The sequence below is a fragment of the Prunus dulcis genome, unplaced genomic scaffold (assembly GCF_902201215.1).
Source record: "Prunus dulcis unplaced genomic scaffold, ALMONDv2, whole genome shotgun sequence".
Taxonomy (NCBI): Eukaryota; Viridiplantae; Streptophyta; class Magnoliopsida; order Rosales; family Rosaceae; genus Prunus; species Prunus dulcis.
This window is the reverse complement of record NW_023010411.1, coordinates 2,501-16,922: the sequence shown is the minus strand read 5'-3', so window position 1 is coordinate 16,922 and position 14,422 is coordinate 2,501. Positions and strand designations below refer to the sequence as shown.

The window sequence follows — 14,422 nt, the reverse complement described above, 5'->3', positions numbered from 1 at the left end:
ACTTTCTCCTTCTCCTTGTTCTTCAATTTGGGGCAGTCTTTCTTCCAATGACCCTTTTGGCGACAAAAGGCACATTCATCTTTAGCAGGAAACTTCCCTCGTGACTTTGAACGAGTTTTTCCCCGCTTCCCAGATTTTCTTTCCTCTGTTCGACCCCTTGCAACGAGTGCCTCGGTTTGTGAATTTTGAGTCTTCTGTTCCTTTTTACGACACTCATGATTCACCAATGCCGCAGACCCCTCATCCAATTTCACCTCGGATTTTCCATACAACAAAGTAGTTGTCAAATGATCATAATCATCAGGCAATGAATTTAACAAACATAGTGCCTTATCCTCGTCAGGAATTATCACATCAAGGTTTGCTAAATCAGCAAGTATTTTATTATAATCATTGAGGTGTTCATGCATAGAAATACCTGAGCGATATTGAAATCGGAAGAGTCGTTTCTTCAAGAAGAGCCGATTTTCTGCGCTCTTGGTCATATACTTCTCTTCCAATTTCATCCATAACTTCTTAGCAGAAGTTTCCTTCATATACGGGTATTTCAACTCCTTATCAAGGAACGATCGAATAGTGGCACAAGCATGGAGATTAATTCGAGTCCATTGCTTGTCATCAATATCTTCTGGATTATCCTCCAGAACCATATCCAACTCTTGTTGATACAACACATCCATAACTTCACATTGCCACATACCAAAATTATTGGAGCCATTAAATTTATCAACCTCTAACCTTGTACTGGCAATTGGATGTCTATTGGATGTAGGTGCCGACGAAGACGATGCCGACTCCTTCTCCTTCAAAATTTCGTCTTTTTCTCCAGCCATCAAATCTGCCCGGCACTATTCACTGCTACTGTAGAACAGCACTATTCACGGGAGCACTGTAGCACCGACACTATTCACGTGCACTATTCACCCGTCACTGTAGCACCGACAGATTTTTCACTCCCACGAACCCCCAGTCGAAAAACTGGAGCTCTGATACCACTTGTTGTGCGGAAGCGTCAACCAACTGGGAGTGAAAAATAAATAACAACAGGCAGGAGAAAAATTGAACAAAATAATCAACAAGAACAACACCAAGATTTATACTGGTTCGGCAATTGCCTACATCCAGTTTGGAGACGATGGAGTATTCCACTATAATCAATGGAGATATACAATAGTGTTTACCACTCAATTTCCCAAAGACCCAAATACACCCAACCTCACACACTCACAAAGGAAGAGAAAACAATGATACAAAGCAAAGAACAACTAGAGAGAATTTGTTTCTCTCTTTGGCAAAATGCCTTTCTTGCTATTTTTCTCTTCTACTCCACACTTGGTTTGATCCTTAGTTTTGGATTCATCAAATGAAGCCATCTTCTTCCAATTTATAGCCAAAGATGCAAGAGTGTGAATGCAAACTCAAACTATTCATATGTTGGCTACCAACCATGGATGGCTACCAAACAATCCACCCATTTTGACCAAGATAGCAAGCCAACATTGATTCACATGGGCAACTAACATTGACACACATGGGCAACTCCAAAATTCTTCTACATTTGAGCCAATTTTCAACAAGGGGAACTTTGTAAGAAAATTCGGAGCGAGAAAGCCTCGCCGTAGTGTAAGGCACTGGGCTAACAGAGGAGGAGGGAGGTGCTTCTCTGACTTGGGATGAGGTGTTGGTTTTAGCTTGGTGTAATTCAGAGGGGGAGAATTTTGAGTTGATATCTCCAGTCCAATTCCGGTTGTCATATATGTTAGGTGAGGTTCCGGAAGAGCCACAGTTGATGGTGATGTCTTCGACTGGAGTGTAGATAGGTGCAGAGAGTAGGGTGGCGATTTGCAGAAACAAGGGAAGTAAAGAGGCAGAGGAGGGAGAAGGAGTTTCTTCATGGTTATTGTTTTGGAAAGGTGTTTGCTGCTAATTGGGTTCTTGATGATGTGTAAGAGAAGAGAAAGATAAGAAGGTAAATAAGATGTTGATTAAGAGGAGGAAGATGATGATCTAGTGAGAAACAGGGGAAGGAGGTAAAGAGGCAGAGGAGGGAGGGGGAGTTTCTTCATGGTTGTTGTTCTGCAAAGGTGTTTGCTGCTAATTGGGTTTTTGATGATATCTAAGAGAAGAGGAAGATTAGAGGGCAATTAAGGTGTTGATTAAGAGGGGGATGACGATGATCAAGTGAGAAACGGGGAAGCTGCTGAAACATAACAGAGAGATTGCCCTGTTTAATTTTCAAATGTGAATTTGAAACTTCTGATCAAGAAGTGTGTATTCACATGGAGTGGTGTTCTCTGAAAGTTCAGAGCTGCTTCTTTTCCATCAAGAGAGAAGTTAGGTTCGTCAAAAAGTTCGGTATAAACTTTTTCTTTGCTTTTTTATTTTTTATTTTGAAATAAATTAGGTTCGTCAAGAGAGAATAATTCGCACATAAGCTTTTTATAGTTTCAGTGCCACCATATCTTTGTCATGTGTTGATTGTCGTTTTAAATGTGTTAGTGGAGGTCTCTTTTTATCATTGAGATTTATATTTTTCTGAGAAATTTCAATCTGATTTCTTTCGAATGGAAGCTTATTTGCCTAAAATTGTTTTAAAAACCTACACTTCCACAAGGGGACAAAAGCGTCCTATTATTTTTAATCAGCTAGTCTTCTAGTTGTCGCTGCATTATTGTTTGCATGGTTGTATTGAATTGCTTGAGTATAAGTGGGATATGGATCAAAGACTTGCTTGTGGAGCAGAGTACTCTGGTATTTGCACAAAGTTGAGTGTGCACTTCCACCGACGTTTATTCGGTACACCATCTCCATCGCTGTCATGTTTTCGATGCGATAATTGACTTCGTTGCCTACATAATCAACTCCATTGCTTTCGGATGCAGTGTAGTAAAGATTGGTGGGCATGGACACAATCTCAATCCCATTGACAAAGGCATAAGCATCTGGGATTGCTCTGCTCGGAGTGAACGTGATGGTCAAGCTCTATCCTTCATCAATATTCAAACAGAACTCTCTTATTAGCGTCTCAGTCTCACTAGACTCAGCAGTTACAGAAGCATTGAAATCATGGAGAAGGGTAAAGCCACCTGCTTGGAGGGAGAAGAGGGTTTTGGATCGGTCGAAGCCAGGGTCATATGAAACTGGGTGGAAGTATAAACGAATAAACTTCTGCCCGGTGGTGAGGGGAACTTTGTAACTAATTCGGAAAGAGAAAGCCGAGCTGTGGAGTAGGGTACTTGGCTAACAGAGGAGGAGGGAGGTGCTTCTCTGACTTGGGATGAGGTGTTGGTGTTATCTTGGTGTAATTGAATGGGGGAGAATTTTGAGTTGATATCTCCAATCCAATTCAATTCTTTTGTAGCATAAAAGTGAGAGGACTTAGATCAGAAACACAAAATTCGAGAATTAAACGTAACTCTTAATTAGAAATTTGAATCGATACCAAATTTTGTAAAAAATAAACTATATATAATCATAAAGGTATTTCTGATAAGACCATACACAATTGTGGCTCTAATAACAAAGCAACACAAAATTTCATTTCATTTTTCAGCTGCTGAAAAGGCCACAAAACTGTTAATTTGGGGAACTTCAATATGAGTCTGCAGCCTTTGCTCCAAATAGCATGACCAAATACCACAAAGAGTCACCGCTATTCATTTAACAAAAATGTTAAATCCTTTGGAGTTTGGACTCTGCTTTAATCTTTTATTCTTTGTGTGCAAAATTTTGATTACGTGTGTCTTAGAAAATTGAGAGAAAGAGTTGCAAGTGCAGGGGACCCCACAAAGTTGCATGAACCAGCAGTCGAACAAGGCTCTCCAAATTATCAACAGCGTATTATGCTCTGTCATTATCTCATCTAGTGGCGTAGGCTACAGCTTGAACAATGTATTGAGTGCATATTGCCTGAGTTGTTTGGTATTACTCTACTCTTGCAACAAAAGACCTGTCAAGAAAATTGAAAAAAAATAAAAACAGTTCCTCTGTGAAACCTTTTTTTTGGAGTAACCGACTGATGAGAAAAGTAGTTACATATTCATTAATAACTATGGTAATGGAATCCTTAGAGGTTGAAGTTGTAACTCAATTAAGAAATTTTTCATATAGACTACTTTTACCATGATACGAAAATGGATTGGCTACTGAGTGGAGCATGAATAATGCCGTTTCTTTTTAGAGATCTTATTTCTTATTTATGTGAAACAGTCTTGGTTAGAAAAAATAGATGATATCACATTTAATTTTCTATAGCTTTTAGGTAGTAGTAGATTATTTGTATTGTCATGCAAATGAACACAGACAAAATAGAGGACCTCTAGCCAAAAAATGAAAATTTGGTGATCTTTGCATACATTATAAGAGTGTGAGCCAATGAGCCTTCTAGTAAAAAAAAGTAAAAAAAAGTAAAAACCAAAAGAAGAGTGGAATGCAATTGCATATTGTAGACTAAGAATTGCAAATAGAGATTACAAAATTGCGTACAATGTACCACAGAAGAATCCGACAGAGAAATCAGAAAGAGGTGCAGAAATTGACCATGGAAAGAAGAAGTAAAGTAATGATGACCTTTATTTTGGTAATTCTTGGTTTGTGGAATAAATTATCAAAAGCAATGATAAATTTAAAAATAATTTTACCATTATCATCTAAAATTTAGGTCATTATGACAAAGTAGGATCTCGAGCCTTTGCATTTAACATCCGCGTATTTACACGCAAATAAAAGGATGTTAACTGCTTAACGAGGGGCAGCAGCAATTGGCAGGCAGTATAAGGGCTGGGTTTAGGAGGAAGGTGGTTGTTGCTTGATGGGAGTTTTATTTTTTATTTTTTATATTTTAAAAGTATTAAATCAGTTTTTTTTCATCATAATTGTATTATACTAAAAACTCCACCATAATTGTTTTGTCTTCAATTATTATTTTTTGAACTAAAATTGTTTGAACAAAATTGTGTGATGTATTTTTCTTACAAATGTTTTATTCATTTGTTTTTAGAAGTCATAATATAAGAAAACTAAACCCAATTGGTTGCGACTTTTATGATGTGATGATTTTGGCTGTGGCCCCATATGCTACGAAAAAGGAAAAAAAGAAAAAGAAAAAAAGAAGTTCAATTATCAGTTCATCAGGTCTCCCACAATCTCACTTTAGTTTAGAATATTAAAAGACCATGTGATTCCCCAACTTTTGCACAACGAATAGCATATCAGAGCTTCCACAGTTGGCAATGGCATGCATAAAAATCCAATACATTTGGTCATCCTCATAGGAATAAACAATTCATGCATCTTGTACATGCCTTGGAATTTTAAGAGATAACAATCACAAATTGAGTTAGAATTACAAGCTTACAATAATATTAAAACTTACCACACAATCCAAATGAAGCTTCTGAGTTTTAGCAAGATATATTCTTCTCTTTAATTTTATTACAAGTGCTGCTCATGATCGTCACGCATCATCTTCCACTGGGATCTTTGATCTCAGAAAAAACTGTCCCGGACATTCCTTTAATGGAATTGTTGGTGGTCGAACAACTTTGATCACTACTGGTGTTGGTGACCCTACTACTGTTCTTCGAATCAGATGACTCTGTCCAGCTGGAACTAAAACCTCCATCGCTCTCATTCATAATTGCAGTCTCCTTTGTTTCACCCTTGGTTTCATCATCCTCGTCCATCTTATCTCCGTTCTGCTGAAGTTTTAATGCTTGCACAAGCCCCTCCACCACGTTGTTCATCGACGGACGTTGTTTCCCATTCTCATGCATACAACTCAGCGCAATCTCAACGAACACTTTGAAGCACTCGTCTTCAATTTTACCCTTCAAGCTTGGATCGATGATTTGATCAAGTTCCCCATTCTGATGGCAGGCCTTGAACCACATAGCCAAACTCATTTCCTTCTTCTCCACTGTACGCATCAAGGCTGGCCTTGCACACAGCACCTCACACAACACGACGCCGAATGAGTACACATCCGACTTCTCGGTCAATTGATTTCGGAGCATGTATTCTGGGTCCAAATACCCATAACTACCCTTCACTGCCGTGGTAATGTGGGTTTTGGACATGGTCATCGAGCTCATTTTCGACAACCCGAAATCCGAAACTTTGGCCACCCATTTCTCGTCCAATAAAATGTTTGTGCTTTTTACATCACGGTGAATGATGGTGCCTTCCGTACCACCAGTGTGAAGGTAGTGCAAACCACGCGCTGCGCCAATACAAATCTGGAGCCGTTTTTCCCAAGGAAGTGGTTGTGCATTAGGATCGGATTTTGGGTTCATTAGATGATCATAAAGAGTCTTATTTTCCATGTACTCATACACCAAGATCATTTCCCTTCTATCTTTACAGTACCCGATGAGAGACACCAAATGTTGGTGGCGGAGTTGGGAGAGCATATCGATCTCCGCCCTAAACTCTGGGACCCCTTGTTGCGACTCGGGTTTAAGCCGTTTGATCGCAACAAGGGTGCCCTGATCGATGCTCCCTTTGTACACATGGCCGAACCCACCAACACCGATAATAGAACCCTCGTTGAAGTTTCTGGTGGCGGCTTTGATCTCCGACAATGAAAACTCACGACACAAACCGGAAGGTACAAATGGGTCATCATCGGTATCCTTGTCTCTTCTTCTTCGACTGAAAACCAAGAATCCAAGGACAGAGAGTAATACAAGTATGGCGGAAACTGCACCAGCAACGATGGGAATCATAGGAGTTGACTTCTTCTTCGACTGTTTTGAAGGGATTTTCGGCTGCATCTGCTTTGGTGGAGGTGGGTCGGGGTTTGGTCCGGCGAGATTTCCATTTGTATCGTTGAGTTTGAAGAGTTCAAGGCCGTTCAAGAGTGCATCATTGTATGTAGTCATCCAATTTATTGGGTTTGCTTGCAGTGCAAGAAAGAGCTTAACTTTCTTATGATCAGGGCCTGCCTTCATGAACACAACGTAGTCCTTGTAGATTGGTCTCCCATTTCCACCACTCCACATGATTATGTCGGCTTGTGGCTCAGCAGTTTGATTCACTACGTAGATTGTAAACGATCGGTACGTGGTGTCGATAATTTCAGGTTCGAACTCACAGAAATGAAGCCTGAGCAGGTAAAAAAAATTGGGATCTACGGGAAATTCCCAGGTGAGGTTGTAGCTCTTGTTTTGGGTGTGGTTCTTGCCCATGGACCGGCCAGTTTGGTAAACTGTTTCTGGAGCAGAGTACTTTGGTATTCTCACAAAGTTGAGATGAATGCTAACGTTTTGTGGAAGAACACTCCACCTGGAACTCAAATCATCCAAGTACTTTTGCTCGTATACCACACTCTCCCAATTGCGGTACATCCCAGTGTCTTGGTCGAATGAGAGTCCACTTCCGCCGACGTTTATTCGGTACACCGTCTCCATCGCCGTGATGTTTTCGATGCGATAATTGATATTGTTGCCTACAAAATGGGCACCATCTGGGTTTTCAGGAGAAGTGTAGTAAAGATTGGTAGGCATGGACACAATCTCAATCCCATTGATAAAGGCATAAGCATCTGGGATTGCTCTGTTCGGAGTGAACATGATGGCCAAGCTCTGTTCTTCATCAATGTTCAAACAGAACTCTCTTATTAGCTTCTCAGTCTCACCAGCATCAGCAGTTACAGAAGCATTGAAATCATGGAGAAGGGTAAAGCCACCTGCTTGGACAGAGAAGAGGGCTTTGGACCTGTCAAAGTCGGGGCCATATGAAACTGGGCGGAAGTAGAAGCGAATAAACTTCTGCCCGGTGGAGAGGGGAACTTTGTAAGTAAATCCGGAGCGAGAAAGACGAGCGGTAGTGTAAGGCACTTGGTTAACAGAGGAGGAGGAAGGTGCTTCTCCGACTTGGGAGGAGGTGTTGGTGTTAGCTTGGTTAAACTCAGAGGGGGAGAATTTTGAGTTGATATCTCCAGTCCAATTCCGGTTGTCATCCATGTTTACTGATGTTCCGGAAGAGCCGCAGTTGATGGTGATGTCTTCCACCGGAGTGTAGATAGGTGCAGAGAGTAGGGTGGCAATTTGAAGAAACAGGGGAAGGAAGTAAAGAGGCAGAGGAGGGAGAAGGAGTTTTTTCATGGTTATTGTTCTGGAAAGGTGTTTGCTGCTAATTGGGTTCTTGATGATATCTAAGAGAAGAGGAAGATTAGAGGGTAATTAAGGTGTTGATTAGGAGGAGGATGACGATGATCAAGTGAGAAACGGGGAAGCTGCTGAAACATAACAGAGAGATTGCCCCGTTTAATTTTCAAATGTGAATTTGAAACTTCTGATCAAGAAAGTGTGTATTCACGTGGAGAATAAGCTACACAAGTGGTGTTCTCTGAAAGTTCAGAGCTGCTTCTTTTCCATCTTTTTGGTGTAAACTTTTTCTTTGCTTTTTTATTTTTTATTTTTAAAGAAATTAGGTTCGTCAAGAGATAATAATTCAGACATAAGCTTTCTATTGTTTCAGTGCTACCCTATCTTTGTCATGTGTTGATGGGTCTGGTAGGTAGGCCTACGATTGTCGTTTCAAATGTGTTAGTGGAGGTCTCCTTTTATCATTGAGATGTATATTTTTCTAAGAAATTGCGTGGAAATGTAAAAGAAAGTTGTTTCTGTTTTCTTTTCTGAAAAGCACAAATAAAAAGCACAATCACTCTGATTTCTTTCGAATGGAAGCTTATTTGCCTAAAATTGTTTTAAAAACCTACACTTCCACAAGGGGACAAAAGCATCCTATTATTTTCAATCAGCTAGTCTTCTAGTTGTCGCTGCATTATTGTTGGCATGCTTGTATTGAATTTCTTGAGCGTAAGCAGGATATGGATCAAAGACTTGCTTTTCTCTGTTTGGTCCAACATCAAAGACTTGCGTTACCAAAAAAACAAAACATCAAAGACTTGCTTTTGGTTATGCTGATCCTATAATAGAAAAAGATATATCACATATGCTTTTCTTTCCTCTTTTAATCTTGGCCGTCTGACTCTGTTAAAGTAAATTCAACGGCTGCCAATATTATTGTTTTCTTTTTTAAAGATGATGCTTGATTCAGTTGAGCTATGGAGGAGACCATCTTTTTTGTACCACCTTATCAGACCACATGATATGGGACCATGTAGATATGCTACATCCTTCAACCTTTTGCTTCACCATGGTAGTTGTAGGCGTTTGTTTGATGCTCGGGTTATTATATATATGTGTGTGTGTGTGTGTGTGTGGGGTTTAGCAAAGATAAGTAAAGGGAGGGAGAGTTATGCGTGTGTGTGTGTGGATCTCTGATTGGAATTTTTTTTGTACAAGTAGGGTAGGGACGTATGATCATCAAACATTTTTCAATCCAAAATTGACAATCTGACTACCCTAAGAAAGCTCAACTATCTATATACTTTCTAACAATTTCAAGGAAGAGGAATCTATTAAGCATGATTAGTGAGGAATAAATTTTTGTTTAGGCGAAAAAAGAAAAGAAAAGAGGAAGTAATTTTTGACAGTAACAAAATTACAAATAGTGTTGGAATCTTTAATCAACATTCCCAATTTGGTATGCAATAAGAAATTGCAAGACTATATGGAAGTTTTAATTTTGCAGAATATTAAAAACAAGGAGAAAATTACAAATATATTTACAATTGCATCATATGGATATACAACTCCACGCAAGCCCTATACCATATATGATTAAGAATATTAATTTGCACAGATAATCATCATCGTCCACTGGGATCGTTGATCTCAGAGAACTGTGCTAACTACTAGTTTTGGTCACACCTCATCTTCACCCTTCATCTCATCGCTCAAATTCGAATCTCCTGCCCCGCTATGTTGCGACTTGGGTTTGTGCCCTGATCGATGCTCCCTTTGTACGCGTGGCCAAACCCACCAACACCGATAATGAAATCCTGGTTGAAGTTTTTGGGGGCGGCTTTGATCTCCGACAATGAAAAATCACGACACAAACCGGACAGTACAAATGAGTCATCATCGGTGTCCTTGGATCTTCTTCTTCGCCTGATAACCAAGAATCCGGGGACACAGAATAATACGAGTATGGCGGAAACTGCACCAGCAACGGTGGCAAGCATAGGAGTTGACTTCTTCTTCGACTGTTTTGAGGGGGTTTTCAGCTGCACCGGCTTTGGTGGTGGTGGGTCGGGGTTTGGTCCGGCTAGATTTCCATTTGTATCACTTAGTTTGAAGAGTTCAAGGCCGTTCAAGAGTACATCATTGTATTTGGTCATCCAATCTCTTGGGTTTGCTTGCAGTGCAAGAAAGAGCTTAACTTTCTTCCGATCAGGGCCTGCAGGCATGAACACAACGTAGTCCCTGTAGATTGGTCTCCCATTTCCACCACTCCACATGATTATGTCGGCTTGTGGCTCAGCAAGTTGGTTCTCCACATAGATTAGAAACGACCGGTCCCCGGTGTCCATAATTTCAGGCTCAAACTCACAGAAATGTAGCCTTAGCAGGTAAAGAAACTTGGGATCTACGGGAAATTCCCAGGTCAGTTTGTAGCTCTTGTTTCGGGTGTGGTTGCTGCCCATTGACCGGCCCGTTTGGTAAACTACTTGTGGAGCAGAGTACTCTGGTATTTTCACAAAGTTGAGTTGAAGGCTAACGTTTTGTGGAAGAACAGTCCACCTGGAACTCAAATCATCCAAGTACTTTTGCTCGTCTACTGCACTGTCCCATTTGCGGTACATCCCAGTGTCTTGGTCGAAAGAGAGTGCACTTCCACCGACGTTTATTCGGTACACCGTCTCCATCGCCGTGATGTTTTCGATGCGATAATTGACTTTGTTGCCTACATAATCAACTCCATGGCTTTCGAATGCAGTGTAGTAAAGATTGGTGGGCATGGACACAATCTCAATCCCATTGACAAAGGCATAAGCATCTGGGATTGCTCTGCTCGGAGTGAACGTGATGGTCAAGTTCTGTCCTTCATCAATATTCAAACAGAACTCTCTTATTAGCGTCTCAGTCTCACTAGCATCAGCAGTTACAGAAGCATTGAAATCATGGAGAAGGGTAAAGCCACCTGCTTGGACAGAGAAGAGGGTTTTGGATCGGTCGAAGCCGGGGTCATATGAAACTGGGTGGAAGTATAAACGAATAAACTTCTGCCCAGTGGAGAGGGGAACTTTGTAACTAAATTCGGAAAGAGAAAGCCGAGCTGTGGTATAGGGTACTTGGCTAACAGAGGAGGGAGGTGCTTCTCTGACTTGGGATGAGGTGTTGGTGTTATCTTGGTGTAATTGAATGGGGGAGAATTTTGAGTTGATATCTCCAGTCCAATTCCGGTTGTCATATATGTTGGGTGAGGTTCCGGAAGAGCCACAGTTGATGGTGATGTCTTCGACCGGAGTGTAGATAGGTGCAGAGAGTAGGGTGGCGATTTGCAGAAACAAGGGAAGGAAGTAAATAGGCAGAGGAGGGAGAAGGAGTTTCTTCATGGTTATTGTTTTCGAAAGGTGTTTGCTGCTAATTGGGTTATTGATGATATCTAAGAGAAGAGAAAGATCATAAGGTAATTAAGGTGTTGATTAAGAGGAGGATGATGATGATCAAGTGAGAAACAGGGAAGCTGCTGAAAGATAACAGAGAGATTGCCCTGTTTAATTTTCAAATGAGAATTTGGAAAGTCTTCTTCGGATCAAGTATTGTTGTATTCATGTGGAGAATAAGCTTACAGAAGTGGTGTTCTTTGAAAGTTCAGAGCTTCTTCTTTTCCATCTTCTTGGTGGAGGAAAGTTAAAAGCTTTCAGCTTTCTTCTTTTCGGTGTGTTTAAGCTTTCTTTTGCTTTAAAATATATATATATATATATTTAAAAATAAATATTTAAATTATAAATTATGTTCGTCAACATAAAATAATTCAGGCAAAAGCTTTCAGTTAGCCAAAAAGATATGCATATTTTTGTGAGAAATTGCGTGGTTTGTAAAAGAAATTTGTTTTTGTTTTGTTTTCTGAAAAAGCACAACTTGACCAAAACGTCCAATGATTTTAATCAGCTGAGCTGGTTTTCTAGTTGTCGTTACATTATTGTTTGAATGCACAACTTGAGCACAAGTGGGATAATACTATTGATTGATCGAAGACTTGCTTTTTCATTTTTCATCAAGCATCAAAGACTTTCTTTCGGGTATACTGATCCTATAATATATATAATAAAAAATATCACATCCTTTTCGATCCTCTTTTAATCCTAGCCGTCCGATTTTGTTAAAGTAAATTCAATGGCTGACAATATAAATTCAATGATGCATGGATATGCTCTTGTGGAAGACTTCCATGGTCTAATGGTACCGGGGCGTAATCTGCAATTCCCTTGGTGGCTTTGGGGTTAATCTAGGAATTATGGGGTCCTGGAAGCTGAACTATGGGGGCTATCTTTCCGACGAGGAAATTAATTCCTCTAAAGAAACATATATAAAATGAGATATCATACCATTAAACACAGATAACAAGCAGAATGCAATTGTTGTTACACAAACTCCATATCCTTACTAACGGATGCAAGCTCTGTCGTACGGGCTTTTACATTGCATCCCACGCTTATTCTCTGTGGGATTAGGAATGCATGGGCCATACCCGTTTCTCCCACATTTAAAAGCCGGGCCATTTAGTAACACATTATAAGAAGTTGGATTCATTGACGGCAGCATTCTGTTGCTAGTTTCGTGATGCGAATCATCCACCGGCATATGCTTCATGATCATATTCATGAACTCTAACTCCAAGTCTTCAAAGCCCTCCTCCTTATCCTGTGGAATAGTAAGCTGCTGGCAATATTGGTGGGTGCTACCATTAATGCACCAATTAGAGGAGGAGGAGGAGGTGCTGCTGCTGCTCTTGTTCATCAGGCAATGGCTTGTGCTGGGAAGCTGAGACATCATCGCCGTCGTCAGCATAATCACAAACACACCCACGACGACTGATGAACCCATTAATTCGCGGTGAATTGATTAGAGTGTTTTTCTTCTTCCTCTTATTTCTTGCAATGGATCCTCAACACTCTAGGACTATATATATCCAATCCAGGAGTGGTACTCTTCTTCTTGGCGTAGCTAGCTGTTGTAATCAATCACTTATTTGGAAAATGCAAGTTGCGAGCTACATTTTGTATTTATTGTAGGGATAGTACAAAGCCACTTGAAAAGTTAAAAGCGACAAGCGAATATTGCATGTTCTGTGGTTTCAGCTCAGCTCAAAGCATATATAGTCTCTTGGCCCCTTCCTCCTTGGATATGTAATATCTGTATATTGCCAGTACTCTACTTGTGCCCTGGTACCTACGTTTTCTATCTACCTCTGCAGTGCACAAACTTAAAACCACTCATTTATTTGGTTGGTCCATCCACATCATGAGTCTGCTTGTGCACTTAATTCAGTTCAATCACACACCTTATCACTATCCACATCATGAGTCTGCTTGTACACATATAATTCATCACCACACAAGTTAATTTCGTTCAATCATACACCTTATCACCATAGCAGCCCTACCACCAACATCTCACGTCATGGTGATGGCAGGCAATGACATCACCTCCACCATCACCACTAACACACATCTGCCTACCACTTCATTTCAATTATACATTGATGTCCTTGAAAAAGATAAACAGTAAATTATGTGTTTAAATCCCATCTTATTTAAGGTGAGTAAAATAAAAAATTTATAAATTCTATACAATGTTAAGGGATTAGATGCAAAGTCATATTATAGAAAGATGTTGCTTGTTTGATATATGACTTCGCATCAAATTTCTTTGAATTTGTGTTTATATTTCACATGATAGAATTGCGACTACACTTGGAAGTTTAATTAACCAAATTACAAGCTCGATCAAAAGAAAAAGAAGAAGCTGAGTTGAGATGTTTGGTAATACAAATAAATATCATAGTCCAGCGCCAGGCCTTAGCAAGCCTGTGATTGTTCTTACTATGTTGATCATCATTCATCATCTCCCCTCGGAATCGTTGATCCCAGAAAACACTATCCTAGACATCCCTTTAATCGATTCGTTAGTTGTAGAGATTTGCTCACTACTTGTTTTGGTCAGCCCGCTGTTCAACGTCCCTCCTTCCCAACTACGACTAGTAGTAAACCCTGTAGAATGATTATCATTCATCAACGCAACCTCATCTTCACCCTTGTTTTCAAGGTCGAAATCTTTCTCTCCCTCCTCTCTTTGATGAAGTTGCATTGCATACTCCAGCCCCCACACCACGTCATTCATCGACGGCCGTTCGATCCCATTATCATGCATACAACTTATCGCCATCTCAACAAACTTATTCAAGCATGCGTTTCCAATCTTACCCTTGAGCCTCGGGTCAATGATTTGATCAAGTGTCCCTTTGCGATGACAGCTCTTGAACCACTCGGCTAAACCCATTTGCT

General features: G+C 40.2%; 1 protein-coding gene across 1 annotated transcript in view; it reads right to left on the bottom strand.

Moving 5' to 3' along the window:
• Positions 1-5,237: 5,237 nt before the first annotated feature.
• Positions 5,238-14,422, bottom strand: part of LOC117613584 — a 9,913-nt gene continuing 728 nt past the window's right edge. The window contains exons 2-4 of the mRNA XM_034342189.1: positions 13,983-14,422; positions 9,809-11,545; positions 5,238-8,159 (exon numbers count right to left, since the gene is read on the bottom strand). The exon at positions 13,983-14,422 is cut by the window's right edge and continues 551 nt beyond it. Of these exons, the coding sequence (XP_034198080.1) occupies positions 5,463-8,159; positions 9,809-11,545; positions 13,983-14,422 (4,874 nt within the window). The 3' untranslated portion in view covers positions 5,238-5,462. The remainder of the gene's footprint in view (positions 8,160-9,808; positions 11,546-13,982) is intronic.